The sequence below is a fragment of the Bombina bombina genome, chromosome 1 (genome assembly GCF_027579735.1).
Source record: "Bombina bombina isolate aBomBom1 chromosome 1, aBomBom1.pri, whole genome shotgun sequence".
NCBI lineage: Eukaryota > Metazoa > Chordata > Amphibia > Anura > Bombinatoridae > Bombina > Bombina bombina.
The window spans coordinates 1547026394-1547044411 of NC_069499.1; the positions used below are offsets into that span (position 1 = coordinate 1547026394).

Consider the following 18018-nt stretch of genomic DNA (forward strand, 5'->3'; position numbering starts at 1 on the left):
CACACACAGATCAGATAATGACCACACACAGATCAGATAATGATCACACACACATCAGATAAAGACCACACACACAGATCAGATAAAGACCACACACACAGATCAGATAATGATCACACACACACACAGATCAGATAATGACCACACACATCAGATAAAGACCACACACACAGATCAGATAAAGACCACACACACAGATCAGATAATGATCACACACACAGATCAGATAATGATCACACACACAGATCAGATAATGATCACACACAGATCAGATAATGACCACACACACAGATCAGATAATGACCACACACACACACAGATCAGATAATGACCACACACATCAGATAAAGACCACACACACAGATCAGATAAAGACCACACACACAGATCAGATAAAGACCACACACATCAGATAATGACCACACACAGATCAGATAATGATCACACACATCAGATAAAGACCACACACACAGATCAGATAAAGACCACACACACAGATCAGATAATGATCACACACACAGATATCAGATAATGATCACACACACAGATATCAGATAATGATCACACACACAGAGATCAGATAATGATCACACACACACAGAGATCAGATAATGATCACACACACACACAGAGATCAGATAATGATCACACACACACACAGAGATCAGATAATGATCACACACACACACAGAGATCAGATAATGATCACACACACACACAGAGATCAGATAATGATCACACACACACACAGAGATCAGATAATGATCACACACACACACAGAGATCAGATAATGATCACACACACACACAGAGATCAGATAATGATCACACACACACAGAGATCAGATAATGATCACACACACACACAGAGATCAGATAATGATCACACACACACAGAGATCAGATAATGATCACACACACACAGAGATCAGATAATGATCACACACACACAGAGATCAGATAATGATCACACACACACACACAGATCAGATAATGATCACACACACACACAGAGATCAGATAATGATCACACACACAGAGATCAGATAATGATCACACACACACAGATCAGATAATGACCACACACATCAGATAAAGACCACACACACAGATCAGATAATGACCACACACAGATCAGATAAAGACCACACACACACAGAGATCAGATAATGATCACACACACAGAGATCAGATAATGATCACACACACGCAGAGATCAGATAATGATCACACACACGCAGAGATCAGATAATGATCACACACACACAGATCAGATAATGATCACACACACACAGATCAGATAATGACCACACACATCAGATAAAGACCACACACACAGATCAGATAATGACCACACACATCAGATAAAGACCACACACACAGATCAGATAAAGACCACACAGAGATCAGATAATGATCACACACATCAGATAATGACCACACACAGATCAGATAATGATCACACACATCAGATAAAGACCACACACACAGATCAGATAATGACCACACACACAGATCAGATAATGATCACACACACACAGAGATCAGATAATGATCACACACACACAGAGATCAGATAATGATCACACACACACAGAGATCAGATAATGATCACACACACACAGAGATCAGATAATGATCACACACACACAGAGATCAGATAATGATCACACACACACACAGAGATCAGATAATGATCACACACACACAGATCAGATAAAGATCACACACACACAGATCAGATAATGACCACACACAGATCAGATAATGATCACACACACATCAGATAAAGACCACACACACAGATCAGATAAAGACCACACACACAGATCAGATAATGATCACACACACATCAGATAAAGACCACACACACAGATCAGATAAAGACCACACACACAGATCAGATAATGATCACACACACAGATCAGATAATGATCACACACACAGATCAGATAATGATCACACACACAGATCAGATAATGACCACACACACAGATCAGATAATGATCACACACACAGATCAGATAATGATCACACACACACACAGATCAGATAATGATGACACACACACACAGATCAGATAATGATGACACACACACACAGATCAGATAATGATGACACACACACACAGATCAGATAATGATCACACACACACAGATCAGATAATGATCACACACACACAGATCAGATAAAGACCACACACACAGATCAGATAATGATCACACACACACACAGATCAGATAATGACCACACACAGATCAGATAAAGACCACACACACAGATCAGATAATGATCACACACACACACAGATCAGATAATGACCACACACACACACAGATCAGATAATGACCACACACAGATCAGATAATGATCACACACAGAGAGATCAGGTAATGATCACACACACAGATCAGATAATGATCACACACAGATCAGATAATGATCACACACAGAGAGATCAGGTAATGATCACATACACTGCCAGGCAATAAGCACAGACACGTATCACATCCGGTTCAGAACTAAATAGCAAATATTTAAATATATTCTAAAGGTTTTATTATTATTTATTTTAGCATTTCAGATGATTATGTGCTTTTAGGACGAACATTTAGTTTCTATTTGTATTACTACTTGTTATGGAACTCAGGCTGGCAGCATTCTGTGAAATATGGGATCTAACGAATACATTTGTTGTTTAGTCGACACAAAATGCTTTTTTCTGATTTTGTTTATAAATATTGCGATGATCTCATCTCCGAAGTGCCAGTGGGTTTTTCCTATGTGCTACTTCATTGTTGTGTGCCACATAGCTGGGCAATGCCAGCTGCCAGGTGGGTGGTCCGATAAGAATTCCAGAGGGGGAATGTCTGACAGTAAGAATGCTGCATAAGAAATCTACACCAAACTGCCCGAGATGCACAGCAGTGGTTAGCAAGACAAACAAAGCTAGCCTTTATTTATAATCCAAATCCCCCCTTATTCAAATCTCTGATCAGATATAACTACATTTCCTCCCTTACCAGTTAGTTTAATGCCATATGTTATATTTCCTGCAGTGTGACCACATACTCAGCCGCCACCAGGTTTGCAACAACCACTGGTCAATTTTAGAGTTTAAAACACTTATTACCCAGCTTAGATCAAGCAAGGGAAGATGTGCACACTGGCCTGGCTTCCTTATATAATTGTGATGTCACCCTATGGCTTTTGTTCAGTAATGCTCAGAACCCACTGAGCTCAAACTAGTACGAGTAGAAAGCATTCTAGCACTGGCTGCTATTTGTAGGTTCGGCATACACATTTGTGGCATAAACTCTTTTTCTACATTCATTAAATCTCTTTCCTCTAATGCCCACACCAGGAATTCACTTGCCATCTCTCTAACCCCATGTTCTAAAATTCTAAATGACCACACCAGGAATTCACTTGCCATCTCTCTAACCCCATGTTCTAAAATTCTAAAGGATCACACCAGGAATTCACTTGCCACCTCTCTAACCCTATGTTCTAAAACTCAAATGACCACACCAGGAATCCCCTTGCCATCTCTCTAACCCCCCTATGTACTAAAAAAACAAATTATGCTTACCTTATAATTTCATTTCCATCTGTATGAGGAGAGTCCACGGCTTCATTACTTGTGGGAATACAGAACCTGGCCACCAGGAGGAGGCAAAGACACCCCAGCCAAAAGGCTTTAATACCTCCCCCACTCACCTCATCCCCCAGTAATTCTGCCGAGGGAACAAGGAACAGTAAGAGAAATATCAGGGGGGAAAATGGTGCCAGCAGAACAAAAATTTTGGTCCGCACAACGGAGAAAACGGGTGCGGGCTGTGGACTCTCCTCATACAGATGGAAATGAAATTATCAGGTAAGCATAATTTATGTTTTCCATCTTAATATGAGGAGAGTTCACGGCTTCATTCCTTAGGACACTGAATGAATAACGGGAGGGAAAAAAAGTGGCGGACCCTATTATGAGGGCACCACAGCCTACAAAACCTTTCTCCCAAAAGCTGCTTCAGCCAAAGTAAAACTTTGAAAAGGGATGTAAGGAGGACCAGGTAGCTGCCCTACAAATCTGCTCCATAGAGGCCTCATTCTTGAAGGCCCAAGATGAAGCCACAGCCCTAGTTGAATGAGCCGTAATCCTCTGAGGAGGCTTATGACCCGCAGTTTCATATGCCAATGGAATAAATGCTCCTCAACCAAAAAGATAGGGAAGTGGAAGAAGCCTTCTGCCCTCTGCGCTTCCCAGAATAGACAAACAAACAATGCAGATCAGTAGTTACAATCTCCAAGGATGGTCTCAAGAAGGATGTCCCTTGGGATAGGCGATCTGGACAGAGCGACCAAGAGAGTGATTCTCTTGACTGGTTGTCCAGAGAAATATATTGAGACAAATCCAAGTGGTCACCATTCCATTGCCTCAGCATGCACAGTTGAAGAGGTCTGAGGTGGAACCTGGCAAATGGAATAATATTTATGCTGGACAACATGAGCCCAATTATCTCCGTACACCGGGGCACAGATGGCCTTGAGGAGGTCTGGAGGGCAAGATAATTGGAAGTCATTTTGCAACGTCTCTGGTCTGTAAAGAATATCCTCATGAGAGTCTATTATCTTGCACAGGAATTTCACCCTGGTACAGGGCACCAGAGAACTCTTATTTTATCTTCCATCCATGAGACTGAAGAAGAAAAAGAAGAGCTCTGGAATAGTCTTCTGCCAGCCGGCAGGATGGAGCCTAGACCAAGATGTCGTCCAAGTATTGTGCTACTGCAATACCTGGACCTCGCCACAGCGAGTAAGCCTCTAGAACCTTCGTAAAGACTCTTGGAGCAGTAGCCAGACCAAAAGGAAGAGCCACAAACTGGAAGTGCTGATCCAGAAAGGCGAATCTTAAGAACTTGAAGTGATCCTTGTGAATTGGCACATGTAGGTATGCATCCTTCAAGTCTATCGTAGTCATGAACTGTCCCTCTTGAACTAAGGGCAGAATAGACCTTATCGTCTCCATCTTGAACGATGGGACAGACAGAAACTTGTTGAGGCACTTTAGGTCTAGATTCGGGCAAAACGTACCTTCCTTTGGGACGGGATATTTAGGAGCGCCAATGGCTTAGATATACCACAGGAAATGTCTTGAAAAAGGAAATGTCTTGATGTCTTGAAAAAGGCCCGGTACGAGGGCCGAAACGCGTAGACGACACTTTACACCAAAGATTTGAGAGGCTCATTATATCCAGGACCAGGATTTGAACGGTAAGACTATTTTCAATAGTCCATACCCGTTAGCGCTGTTTGTTTAGTGCGCTTTTTTTCATTTTTTTCAGGTATTTTGTCTTAACATAGGAATAGGACTTTGGACTCCACTACACATTGAGGATTTCCTTCACCAGACTTTTAAGGATTCACTTTTACCAATTGACTTTTTAAGGACACTATTATTGTCAATATTATTATTTAAAGTTGTGGAAACACACCTTTAGGAGTTGTGGATTAGTTTTGGCCAAACTATACACAAACTCTCTGTTTTTTATGTTGTTCATATTAATTATATAGCTTGTGTTATTTGTTTATTGGTTTATTGTTTTTAAGATATTAAAGTTAGATGCATTATCGGACCACTGAGTCCATCATCCAGATTCAATCAGGCTAATTGAGGTAATAGCTGGTACCAGCTTAGTTTAGAATCCCACGTTTAATTTTGTTTATTTTATATTTTTTGAATTTTTCACATTTTTCTATTCTATTTTTTGACTTTTATGACCACACCCACTTGATTACTTCATATTTGTATTTTATTATTTATTGTGTGTTATATTCTGTAATCCATAATATGGTTTATTTGATAGCTTAAGGAACCCAACACATTGTATCTTATTTTTGATTTTTCATGACGTTTATTATACGATTTAAATGTTGCACTACCTGTATGTACTGTTGACCTGTATAGTGGGTCTCGTATCACCATATTAGTGATCTTATCACCCTGATAAGAATATTTGAGTTATTATTATATCATTTATTGGACACCAGGTTTATTTGTACACTTATTTGATAATTAAATCAAATACAGATTTGTTTTTTCACACACATCTATGTACCTACTAGAGGGTCTTTAAGAGGACTTACTCACGGAAAACTGGACCATTAGATATTGGTCATCCAGTTTAAATAACTGGATTAGATTCAATTTGTTATCTGTTGTATTTTTTATCATTGGCTGTATTGTATTTTATGTATTTTTATATGTGTTTTGTGTTTTTATGAATTCTGGAGATCAGAATTATATTGTTTTAATATAATAAATATTTGTTTGACATTTGAACAATCCAATTTTAATAGAAACTATTGGAGACTATTTCTATTTCCTGTGGTATATCTAAGCCATTGGCGCTCCTATATATCCCGTTTCATTGTTCCGTTTTTAGACCTATTAGGGGGTCTTCTTTATAGTGAGCAGATATCAGTCCTGGGCGCTAGTTACTTTTCTTCTTAAGTCTTGTACCCTCCTTTGGGACCACGAAAAGGTTTGAGTAGTACCCTAGACCTCTTTCCGATAAAAGGTACCGTCACAATTACTCCTAGGGAGGATAGATCCCTCATGCACCCTAGAAACGCATATCGTTTTTCTGGTCTTGAAGATAGGTTTGATAAGAGGAATCTTCCCCTGGTTGGATGAGATTTGAAACATATCCTGTAACCCTGAGCGATTACCTCTAGAACCCAATGGTCTTGTACATCCCCCAACCAAGCTTCCGCAAAGAGAGGTATAGTCTGCCTCCAACACGATCCAATGTCGGATAGGGGGCCGCCCTTTCTTGCCGACTTTGGTTCGGCGGGCTTCTTGTTCTGCTTGGATTTATTCAAAGATTGAGATGGTTTACAAGTTCCCTTGGACTGATCAGGCTTTGCGGAGGGCTGCTGGTGTTGGGATTTATCTGAACGAAAGGGACGAAAATTAGGACCTTGTCCTTTAGGTTTATTCTTTTTATCCTGTGGTAGAAAGGCACCCTTGCCCCCAGTGACCGTGGATATGATAGAGTCTAGGCCTGGACCGAACAGAATCTTCCCCTTAAATGGAAGGTAAAACAATCAGCAGACCAAGACTTCAGCCAGAGAGCCTTATGGGCTAGAACAGAAAATCCTGATGTTTTTACATTCAGGCGAATAATCTGTATGTTAGCAACACAGATGAAAGAATTAGCTACCCTCAAGGCCTTAATTCTTTGCTGGATCTTGTTGAGGGGAGTTTCCCTCGCGATCATCTCCGATAGAGAGTTGCACCAATAGGTAGCGGCTCCAGCAACTGCAGCAACTGCCGCTGCAGGCTAAAACAAGTACCCCGTATGCTAAAACATTTTTCTTAATAGAGTTTCTAATTTCTTATCCATGGGCTCCTTAAACGACAAACTATCCTCAAGCGGGATAGTGGTGCACTTAGCAAGCGTGGATATAGCTCCATCCACCTTAGGGACAGACCCCTACAACTCTAATTGAGAGTTTGGAACAGGAAACAATTTCTTAAAAGAAGAAGAAGGGGAAAAAAAAAGATCCAAGTCTCTCCCATTCATTCTTAATAATATTTGCCATCTTTACAGGAACCGGGAAAGTCTGTTGCACCACCCTGTCCTCATAAACCTTGTCAAGCTTAGGAATAGAAGGTTCCTCTGGTAATTTAGGTTCTGGAATCTATAAACGTAGCCAACACTTATTTTAACAGAAAGCGTTAAGTGCTCAACCCTAAATCTAAAATCTGGTTCCACCGGCATCTTCATCAGCGGATAATCTAGTATCAGATAAATCCAACAAATTGGCAGATGACCCCTGGGAAGGATAGCAATATTTGACCTTTCACTTGCGCTTAGCAGGGCGAGGTAAAGCACTGAAGGCTGCAGACACTGCCGTTTGTAACTGTTCAGAAAAGTCTGGCAGTAAAAGGGCCCCTCCCGAAGGTGGATTAGCAGTGCATTGGGAGGCTGCATGTGTAGTAGGAGATAATTGTAGGAAACGCACCTCACGTTGCGGAGACCCCTCAGAGGTGGACAGCTCAGTGGTACTAAACATCTTTGTCTTTTTAGATATAACTACCTTATCGAGGCATGTGGAACATAATTGAGCAGGTGTGTATACCGTAGCCTCCTCACAATAAAAACAGGTAATAGCTTTAGGAAAAGAGGGAGTACCCTCTAACGCATCAGAGTCCTCCATAGCTTGCACTTTTAACATGGACACTAGAACAAGATAAATGGCACCTTTATGCCCTCCAATGGCCGGGGAAATCACCACCTCCTATGACCCAGGTCTCCACAGAGAAACCGCTTCTTCTACTGTAAACCGCACGGTAAGAAAAGAGGAAGATATTGAGACCAAACCCAGTCAAATGGAGTGCCATTCAGGACCGCCCCTGCTCCAAGAGAGAAACGCGCCAAGTAACAGACCGCGCAGCATCTCAAAAACAAAAGTAAAAGCTAAATGTTCCACAACTGCCTGAGCCTCATCTCTCACATATCTCAGCATAAAATATAACAAACCAAGTATGTATAAATCCCCTCTGTTTAATAATCTCCTGTTGGAGATATTAACCCTTGATTCCATACAGATAAAGGAGCCACACTGTGACCCTGTCTTCTTTTTACATTATCATATGAGATAAAATTAAACGATCTTACCGGAATCTCTGCCATGGGACACACAGCCTCTCAAGATTGACAGTCTTGTAGCATCGCACCTTACATGGACTTGAGTAACAGAAGCAGGCAGTGAAACTTGTCAACACTTATTGCTTAGGAGCTGTTAATACGAGTCTGGATGGTTTCACAGAAAGACTCTCCCTGCATCTCCAGACCCTAACATTTGTCAATGCTCTCACTAAGAGGCTGACAAGACTATTTAAAACTCCAGTCCCATACCGCAGAGTGCTACCCTCCATAAGAGACTTTCGACACTTCTCTGCCATCCTCCTGTGACGAAAGGCAAAGAATGACTGGGGGATGAGGGGAGGTATTTAAGCCTTTGGCTGGGGTGTCTTTGCCTCCTCCTGGTGGCCAGGTTCTGTATTCCCACAAGGAATGAAGCCGTGGACTCTCCTCATATTAAGATGGAAATCTAATGCCCACTCCAGGAATCCACTTGACATCTCTCTCAACCCATGTTCTAAAAATCTAATGACCACACCAGGAATCCACTTGCCATCTCTCTCACCCCATGTTCTAAAAATCTAATGCCCACACCAGGAATCCACTTGCCATCTCTGTCACCCTATGTTCTAAAAATCGAAGGCCCACATTAGGAATCCACTTGCCCCCTTTCTCACCCTATGTTCTACAAATCTCTTACAGTGCTCTCACCTTCCGCTCACCACCCTCTAACCATATCTTCTGATCTGCACACTTTATGCCCATATGTTACCCTTTTTTTTTTCTTTTTTTTTTTAACTCCCATCCTCAGTCTCTCTCCTCTGCACCCTTCTCTTGGCTCTCTTCAATAGCACTGGTTCCTACAAAAGCCTACATATAGTATATAGCAGCTTATTTATTTTGCTGTGGTTTTAATGACACAGAAATATTGAACAAGTGTTAAGGTGCCTTGTTTAAGCTATAGCCAAAACGGCCACAATCCATTTTAAAGGGGCACTGCTGTCAAAATTAATAACGTACAGACACTCAAAAATTTGTTTCTCTTAAAATTGAAACTAATACACCAGTATCAGTTGTACCAGTAGTAAACAGTGAACATTTCTTAATAAATCAACAATGGCTGCTAGGCACTTCCAGCTAAGGTACTGCTGATTGCCTATCAGTCAATGAGAATTAGTACATAATGCTTATCAGCCAATGAGTGTTAGAATGAAGTGCAGCAGGAAGTGCCCATCAGCCAATGAGTGTTAGCAGGAAGTGCCCATCAGCCAATGAGTGTTAGCAGGAAGTGCCCATCAGCCATTTTTAGTTTATTATTATTAGTAATACTGTATAAGGCAGTGATCATTGTCACAGGAAGTGCACAACTGATATTGCTGCATTTGTTTTAATTTCAATTTTAAAAGCTTTTACCTCACAGTTTTTATGGCAGACTTCGGGTTTATATTCCCCTCAATGCTTGAGAGGCTTACTCTGTGGTGCAGTTTGCATAAAGATGCGCTGGCTATGATTGTTGTTTAAAGGGACACTGTACTCTAAAATATATTTCCCCTTAATATCCAATGACTTGTTCATACCGCCTGCTGTATTTTAAATAGTTGGTTTTGCTCTTTGCAACCACAAACTATTGTTTTCAAGAAGTTAACCATTCGAATTGGCTAAGCTTAAAGGAAGACCACACATATACACATATATACATAAATACACATACTGTATATACATAAGTCATGTGGTACTTTGCCTATCGTAAAGCATGACATACATATGCGTTGAGGATGCAGGAGTTCCTCAGCTCCAAGCAACTACCTGCATATGAAACCAGAGCACGATCGGTGCTCCGGTTCCATATGAAGGAAAATGCCAGATCGTTACAAACAGTCTGTAACGATCATTTGCTGGTGCCGGAGGGAGGTGTGAGAGGGAAAGCGGGAGACGGGTGGTCGTTCCAGCAGCGGAGGGGAGAGGGATGGCCCTAAATAAAAAAATACAAAAAAAGGAGAAGCAGGGATTGGGGAGCTACAATACTGCAAACAAGGTTGTGTGGGAGGTTGTGTCGGCCCTAGCTAATGTATTTATAGGTGCTGGCAGACAGCTGCCAGTATTATAGATGGCCACAATCAATTACCTAAGATGGTGGTGACCAGTGGGGGTGAAGAAGGAAAGAGAGCGATTTGGGAGGGATCAGGGGGTGGGAGGGTAATCTCTACACTACAGCTAAAATTAACTTTACAAGCTAGCCGATTAACCCCTTCATTGCCGAGAATTGAGGTGTGGTGTGCAGCTGCAATTAGCGACATTCTAAGCACAAACACAAAATTTATGCTTACCTGATAAATTTATTTTTTCCCAGGCATGGCGTCCACAATGTCATTCCAATTACTAGTGGAATATTCAACTCCTGGCCAGCAGTAGGCGACAAAAAGCACCCAGCAAAGCTGTTAAGTGTAACTTCCCTTACCCATAATCTCCAGTCATTCAGCCAAAGGAAAATGGAAAAAGAAGAAACACAAGTGTATAGAGGTGCCTGAGGTTTACTCAAAAAAAAAACTGCCGAATTAGAATTAAAAAAAAAAGAAGGTGGGGTCGTGGACTCTCCATGCCCGGAAATAAATTTATCAGGTAAGCATAAACTTTGTTTTCTTTCCTATGGCATGTAGAGTCCACAACGTCATTCCAATTACTAGTGGGATCCAATACCCAAGCTAGAGGACACAGAATGAACAGGGAGGGAGAACAAGGCAGGAGGACCTAAACAGAAGGCACCACCACTTGAAGAACCGTTCACCCAAAAGAGGCCTCAGCCTAGGCAAACATATCAAATTTGTAGAATTTGGAAAAAGTATGCAAAGAGGACCATGTTGTCTTCTTGCAAACCTGTTCCACAGAAGCTAAATTTTTGAAAGCCCAAGAAGAGGAGACAGCTCTAGTGGAGTGAGCCGTAATTCTCTCAGGAGGCTGCTGTCCAGAAGTCCCATAAGCAAAAGGAATCATACTTCTTAACCAGAGGGGAAAAAAGTAGAAGTGGCATTCTGACCCTTACGCTTTCCAGAGAAAACAACAAACAGGGCAGAAGATTGCCGAAAATCTTTAGTAGCTTGCAGGTAAAATTTTAGAGCACGCACAAAACAACCACATTATAAAAAAGACATTCCTTATGAGAAGGATTAGGACAAAAAGAAGGAACAATTTCCTGATTAAAGTTTCGATCCAACACCACCTTAGGAAGAAACCCCAATATAGAAATCTGAACCTTCAGAGTACTGACTGACAAACCTTTCTCCAGGCCATCCTGAAAAAACGATAACATTCGGGAAATTCTACCCAACTCCAGAGAAACATTTAGCTTTGCACGAAAAAAGGTATTTACACAATACCATATGGTAAATCCTGCGAATAACAGGTTTACGAGCCTGATACATAATATCAATGACCGCTTTCCGAAAAACCATGCCTAGACAGAACTAGGCGTTCAATACCCATGCAGTCAACTTCAGAGAATCCAAATTTGGATAGAAAAATGGACCCTGAATTAGAAGGTCCTTCCTCAGCGGTAACCTCCCAGGTGGAAGAGATAAAATCTTCACCAGATCCGCAAATCAGATCCTGCGAGGCCAGGCAGGAGCTATTAGAATTACAGACACTCTCTCCTGCTTGATACGAGCAATGACGAGTGGAAGGAGAGCAAATGGAGAAAACAGGTATGCTAGACCGAAATCCCAAGGAACTGCCAGGGCATCTATCAGGGCGGCCTGTGTATCTCTTGACCTTGAACCGTACTATGGAAGCTTGGCTTTCTGACGAGACACCATCAGATCAAACTCCGAAACCCACCACCTGAGGTTTATCCTGGAGAACACTTCTGGGTGGAAAGCCCACTCCCCAGGATGAAAAGTATATCTGCTCAGAAAATCCGCCTCCCAATTATCTACTCCTGGAATGTGGATGGCAGATAGGAGATAATTGTGAGCTTCTGCCCACTGCAGAATGTGAGTCACCTCCTTCATGGCCAAGGAACTCCAAAGTTCCTACCTGGTGGTTGGTGTAAGCCACTGAGGTGATGTTGTCCGACTAATCTGATAAACCAGACTAAAGATAATTGATGCCAAGCTGTCAAGGCTTTGAAGATTGCTCTCAACTCCAAAATGTTAATGGGAAGAGAAGACTCTTCCCAAGACCACAGGCCCTAAGCTTTCAGAGAACCCCAAACAGCTTCCCAGCCTAAGAGGCTGGCGTCTGTAGTCACAATTACCCAGAAAGGCCTCAGGAAGCAAGTGCCCCAAGACAGATGTTCCTGTGAAATCCACCACGAGAGAGTCTCTTGTTAGGGGGTCCAGATTTATCCTCTGCGATAAATCTGAATGGTCTTCTTTCAATTTACTGAGCATGCAAAGCTGCAGCGGTCGCAGATGTAACCGAGCAAAAGGAATGATGTCCATGGAAGCCACCATCAGACCAATCACCTTCATGCATTGAGTCACTATTGGACAAAAAGCAGACTGGAGAGAAAGGCAAGAAGTTTGGATTTTCTGACGTCCGTAAGGAAAATCTTCATGGACAGGGAATCTATGATAGTCCCTAGGAAACACACTCTTGTAGTAGGAACTAGACTATAAACTTTTCCAGATTCACTTTCCACAAAAATAAAACAACATCTCTGTATAAGATTTTGCTAGTTGAAAAGATGATGCCTTAACCAAGATGTTGTCTAGATAAGGCGCCACAGCAATTCCCTGGGATCTGCTCACTGCCAAAAGAGCTCCTAGAACTCTTGAGAAAATTCTGGAAGCTGCAAGACCAAACGGAAGAGCAATAAACTGGAAATACTTGCCCAGAAAGCCAAACCTTAAACTGGTGATGATCCCTGTGAATGGGAATGTGTAAATATGCGTCCTTCAGGTTTACGGTCGTCAAGAACTGACCTTCCTAAACCAATGGAAGAATGGAACGAATATTTTCCATCTTGAAGGACGGAGCCATTAGGAATTTGTTGAGACAGTTTAGATATAGGATGGGACGGAAAGTTCCATCCTTTTTGTGAACCATAAATAGATTTGAATAGAATCCTTGACCCTATTCCTCTCCCAGAGAAGATAGACCTTTATGCAAAATGTTTGTCCCTTCTATTGAAAGAGGAGGACATAAATCTAAAATTAAGCATATACCTGCCCAGCAGAATACAGCAAATACACAGCAGAAAAGGATTAAAATAGGCAAATAAAATGCTTACAGCATTCTCTATCCAATGGTTTGCGACATAGAAGAAAGATCAACCATGAAAAATAGAATTCCAAAACATACATTTAGAATTTTTCACATGAAAAATAAGCAGATAATGCTTATAACAATCTCCTGCCATTCAAGCAGCCTCCCGCAGCTGGCTTTGAACAAAAAAACCTTCTGCTTCCAATACTGCAACGCTAGCCACTAGATCACGGCAGACTTGCATGCTGGCATCACAGATAAAGGTATTAGCCAGCTTAGCATTTTTATCCTATCCTGAATTTCCTCTATAGAAAATAAGTCAGATAAGGCATCACATCAATAAGATAATGCCTCCGCAACCATAGCAATATTCGCCACAGGTTGCCAATGTCCTGATGAATGTACATTTTTTTAAAGACAGACTCTAGCTTCTTATCCATTGGATCCTTAAAAAAAGCACTCTCCTCAATAGGTATAGTGGTTTACTTGGCCAGAGTAGAGATAGCTCCCTCTACCATAGGCACAGCCTCAGCCACTGGAAAACAAAAACAAAAATTCCCTTCCTTAGCAATAATTTCCGTCATCCGGACTGGAACTTGAAAAATCTCAACAGATGAAGGAATAACATAAAACACTCTGCTAAAATTACTATACTCTTTGTGGTCTCTAGCAACAGAAGAGTAGGAGTCTTCCAAAGTACCAAGGACCTTATGTAACAGCAACCGAAGGTGCTCCAGCTAAAATCAACTTCCTCTGGATCTACTGAACTAGGACTTGTGTCTCCATCTACAGACTTAGAGTCCGAAATTTCTCCATCAGCTCCGCTGAGGAATGATCTTCTTCAGATAAATGAGAAAGAGCGACTAACTCAGACTTAGAGGAGTCAGAACTCTTAGAATGAGAAATACCTAGATATTCTCTTCCTTTTCTCAGATAAAGGAAACCCCCAGGAACCTGATAAAATGAACTGCAGGGCACTGCCTGTGACGTAGATAAGGCTTGGGACGATTAAGGAGAAAGTTGAGGCATGGTACGGACCTCGTCCTGAGAGATAACTGGCTCAGAAAGGGATTCTTATCCCAGTATAACAAAGTCTTATTTAAGTATGTGTACAAAATTGCGCAGGAGGAACAATAAGACATGTATTACAAGTGTTAGACAAATCATTTATAGAGTACATGATAAAGGAAAAACTAATAACCTTTAGGATAATTAGACCGATTCTAATCTCAATAAAGATATAGAATAAAATAAAAATAACAGCAAATATTTGGTTTACTGCATAGAAGAATGTGGAATTGTTATGTAAAGTAAATTATTTTTGCCCTGTACCTCTATAACCTCAATACTGAGGAAACTCACCCTCGGGAGATCAGAGACTAAGACACTAGTAAAGAAAAACCGGAACTCTGGTGCAGGAAAAAAAAAAAAAAAGAGACAATCAATATTGTTTTTCCAGTACAGCAGTATCCCCAAAGATGATCATTATCATCACAGACAGCAGGAGACCTCTTTCAAACAGCCGTCACAAGCTAGGCTGTTAACGTATCCCTTAAGCTCTGCTCTCCTAACCGCTTGTATTAAGACTGGAGCGGAATAGCGGAAGGTCACGTGTGCTCCTGAACTGTGCCAAACAAAAAACAGCGCGAATAAGGGCTACACCTCCGCTCTGAAATATGACTGTAACTTCACATAAAACACTCTGTTAAGGCTGTTATCCATTATAAAAGGGAACTGGAACAAGTGTTACTCCTCCCAATGCTCCCTATGCCAGTCTCTTAAAAAGGGGAACCTATTAACCCCTTACTCCTACAGTGCCTTATCTAAATAATAAAATTTAATGTCACTGCCCATGATAAATCCCTGTAGAAAGGGATAAAAAGTCACTAAGTCCCACCAGGGAGCCTTGACCCTTGAATACACAGATCTATAAATGTGTCCTATCACAGAGACATTAACTTCTGAAAGTGCTGACCTTCCTACCTAGAAAGGCAAAGCACTTACCTATGTTCTGGTTGCAGGGCAGGACCCACTTCTAAGTGTGACAGATTACCCATATCTATCAGGGACCTGAAGAAAAAGAAAGAACAGAGTAACCAACCCTGGCTTTCTATGAAGGGGTAGCAATAATGTTAGAAATAAAGCAAAGACTACCTCGCCGTCTTCTAACTGCTAAAAGCCACCCCCTACTCTTGACATGCACACAGCATAGCCCCTAATCCTTGCTTGCCGGGAAAAGTACCTATTAAAGGATTAAAATCTTCAGACACCATCTTCACACATCCTCCCTTGACAGAGGCAAAGAGAATGACAGGGGATTATAGGTAAGGGAAGTTACACTTAACAGCTTTGCTTGGGTGCTCTTTGCCTCCTCCTGCTGGCCAGGAGTTGAATATCCCACTAGTAATTGGAATCAACGGCAAAGCCATGCATGTCTGCTATTTCTGAATAAAGGGGATTCCAGGCAGATTTACAATCATTTGTGTCCTGATTGCACAAGCAGTATGGAAATAATTTCAGTTTGTGAAAAAAATGTAAAAAAAATGTATTGCATTTTGCGGTGAAATGGTGGCATCAAATAAACCAAAATGGAAATAGACCAATTCATTGGGTTGTCCATTTAAAAAAATATTTATAGTTTTGACAGGTTAAAAAAACAAACAAAAAAAAACAAAGCTCTATTTCTGTTTAAATGGAGTGATGACAAAAACGCTACAGATATTTTGGTCAAGTTCTTTTCTGAAATTCCCGGTAACAAAGGGGTTAATGGGAAAAAAATGTACAGTAAGTGTCTATTTAAAAAGGGACATGGAATTCAAAATTTAAAAATGTAATAAATTCAGGTATTTAAAACAATTACACATTTTCAATTTAGTTCTCTCATTAAATTTACTTCTTTACTTATGTTGTGCAGAAGGATAATAATGATGACGATAAAGAACGTAGCTCAACTCTTGAGTAAAAATGCCCCAATTTGCTCAGGTTTAGAGTGCCCTCTACCTGTTAATATAGACATAGCAACCCTCCCAACTGACCTCCTCCCGATGGATCCTGGACAGGTAATTCACAAACAGGTTGTCTGGAGCTGGACTCTGCAAATAAATATGATTACCAACAGCAGTAAAGCAACGGTCATAGGGCACTTCATGTATCTTGCTTAAAGGGACATTGCACTAAAGAATTTTCTCCCCTTAGCGGAGTGTATTAAATTGTTAATAGCTCCTTTATCTTTATTTTGTCATATTAAATAGTTACTCTTCATATTCTGAAAATATAAATACTGCTGTATTCTCTCCAGAAAAATTACATGAACAAGAGTCAGTAGCTGCAATCACCCTACCAGTGGGGTTTGGAGAGATTGGTACTAAAATGCTCATTTAAAATTGCTTTGTCTGAATATTTGCATTTGTGGTAATCTGCAGCTGGTGTGTTGGCAACACATTAAAAGGAAAAAAAAAATTACAGTGCACTTACCTCACTTTCATCCATAGCTGTGCTTGTGGTGGTCCCATCTGTACTGGGACTTGTGGATCCTGTTTGATCAAAATCCAGAGTCACAATGAGCAGCTGAGCAGCCACCTCCACCAGTGGTTCACGTGAATCCCAGAATAGTAGGTGGTTATACGGAATTCCGTAACCAACAGGGTCATACGCACACACCACATTCAGAAGTGAGGTGAACAGGGGGAGTGCGTGTCTGGAAACAGGGGTAAAAACAAAAATATGGGTGATTAAAAAGAAAACCAGTAGTGAGAGGTGGGAAACATCTGAAAACAATTGGGCTAATTTGTCTTCCCACATAAGGCTAACTCTGCTACATATGTTTTACTAATTGGATTTTACTGATAACAGCAAAGCAGAGTACTCTATACTAACTTTATGACTGTGGCTAGCCTGGTAGTCGCCTGACTAAAGCCCAGATTAGCTCCTCCAAATCAGGGAAATGGTGGGTTTGGTTTGGCCATTGAAAAATAATTGCAGTAAAAAGGATATTAATTTGTTTTAAAAACAAGACGTGGCTGATAAATTATTTTCTTTCAGGATGATGAGAGTCCACAGGACCTTGACGTGTGGGATATAATTCCCGCCACAAGGAGAAGGCAAAGAATACCAACAAGAGCTTTTTTTTATTGAAACATGTACAAAGTTTAATACAAAACATGTA

At 41.0% G+C, this 18018-nt stretch overlaps 1 protein-coding gene across 2 annotated transcripts in view; it reads right to left on the reverse strand.

The window, feature by feature from the left end:
- HID1 (HID1 domain containing) overlaps nucleotides 1-18018 on the reverse strand; it is a 155334-nt gene that overhangs the window by 52781 nt on the left and 84535 nt on the right. For both annotated transcript variants that reach the window (XM_053708878.1, XM_053708879.1), the window contains exons 7-8: nucleotides 17328-17550; nucleotides 16889-16945 (exon numbers count right to left, since the gene is read on the reverse strand). In XM_053708878.1, coding sequence (XP_053564853.1) covers nucleotides 16889-16945; nucleotides 17328-17550 — 280 coding nt within the window. The remainder of the gene's footprint in view (nucleotides 1-16888; nucleotides 16946-17327; nucleotides 17551-18018) is intronic.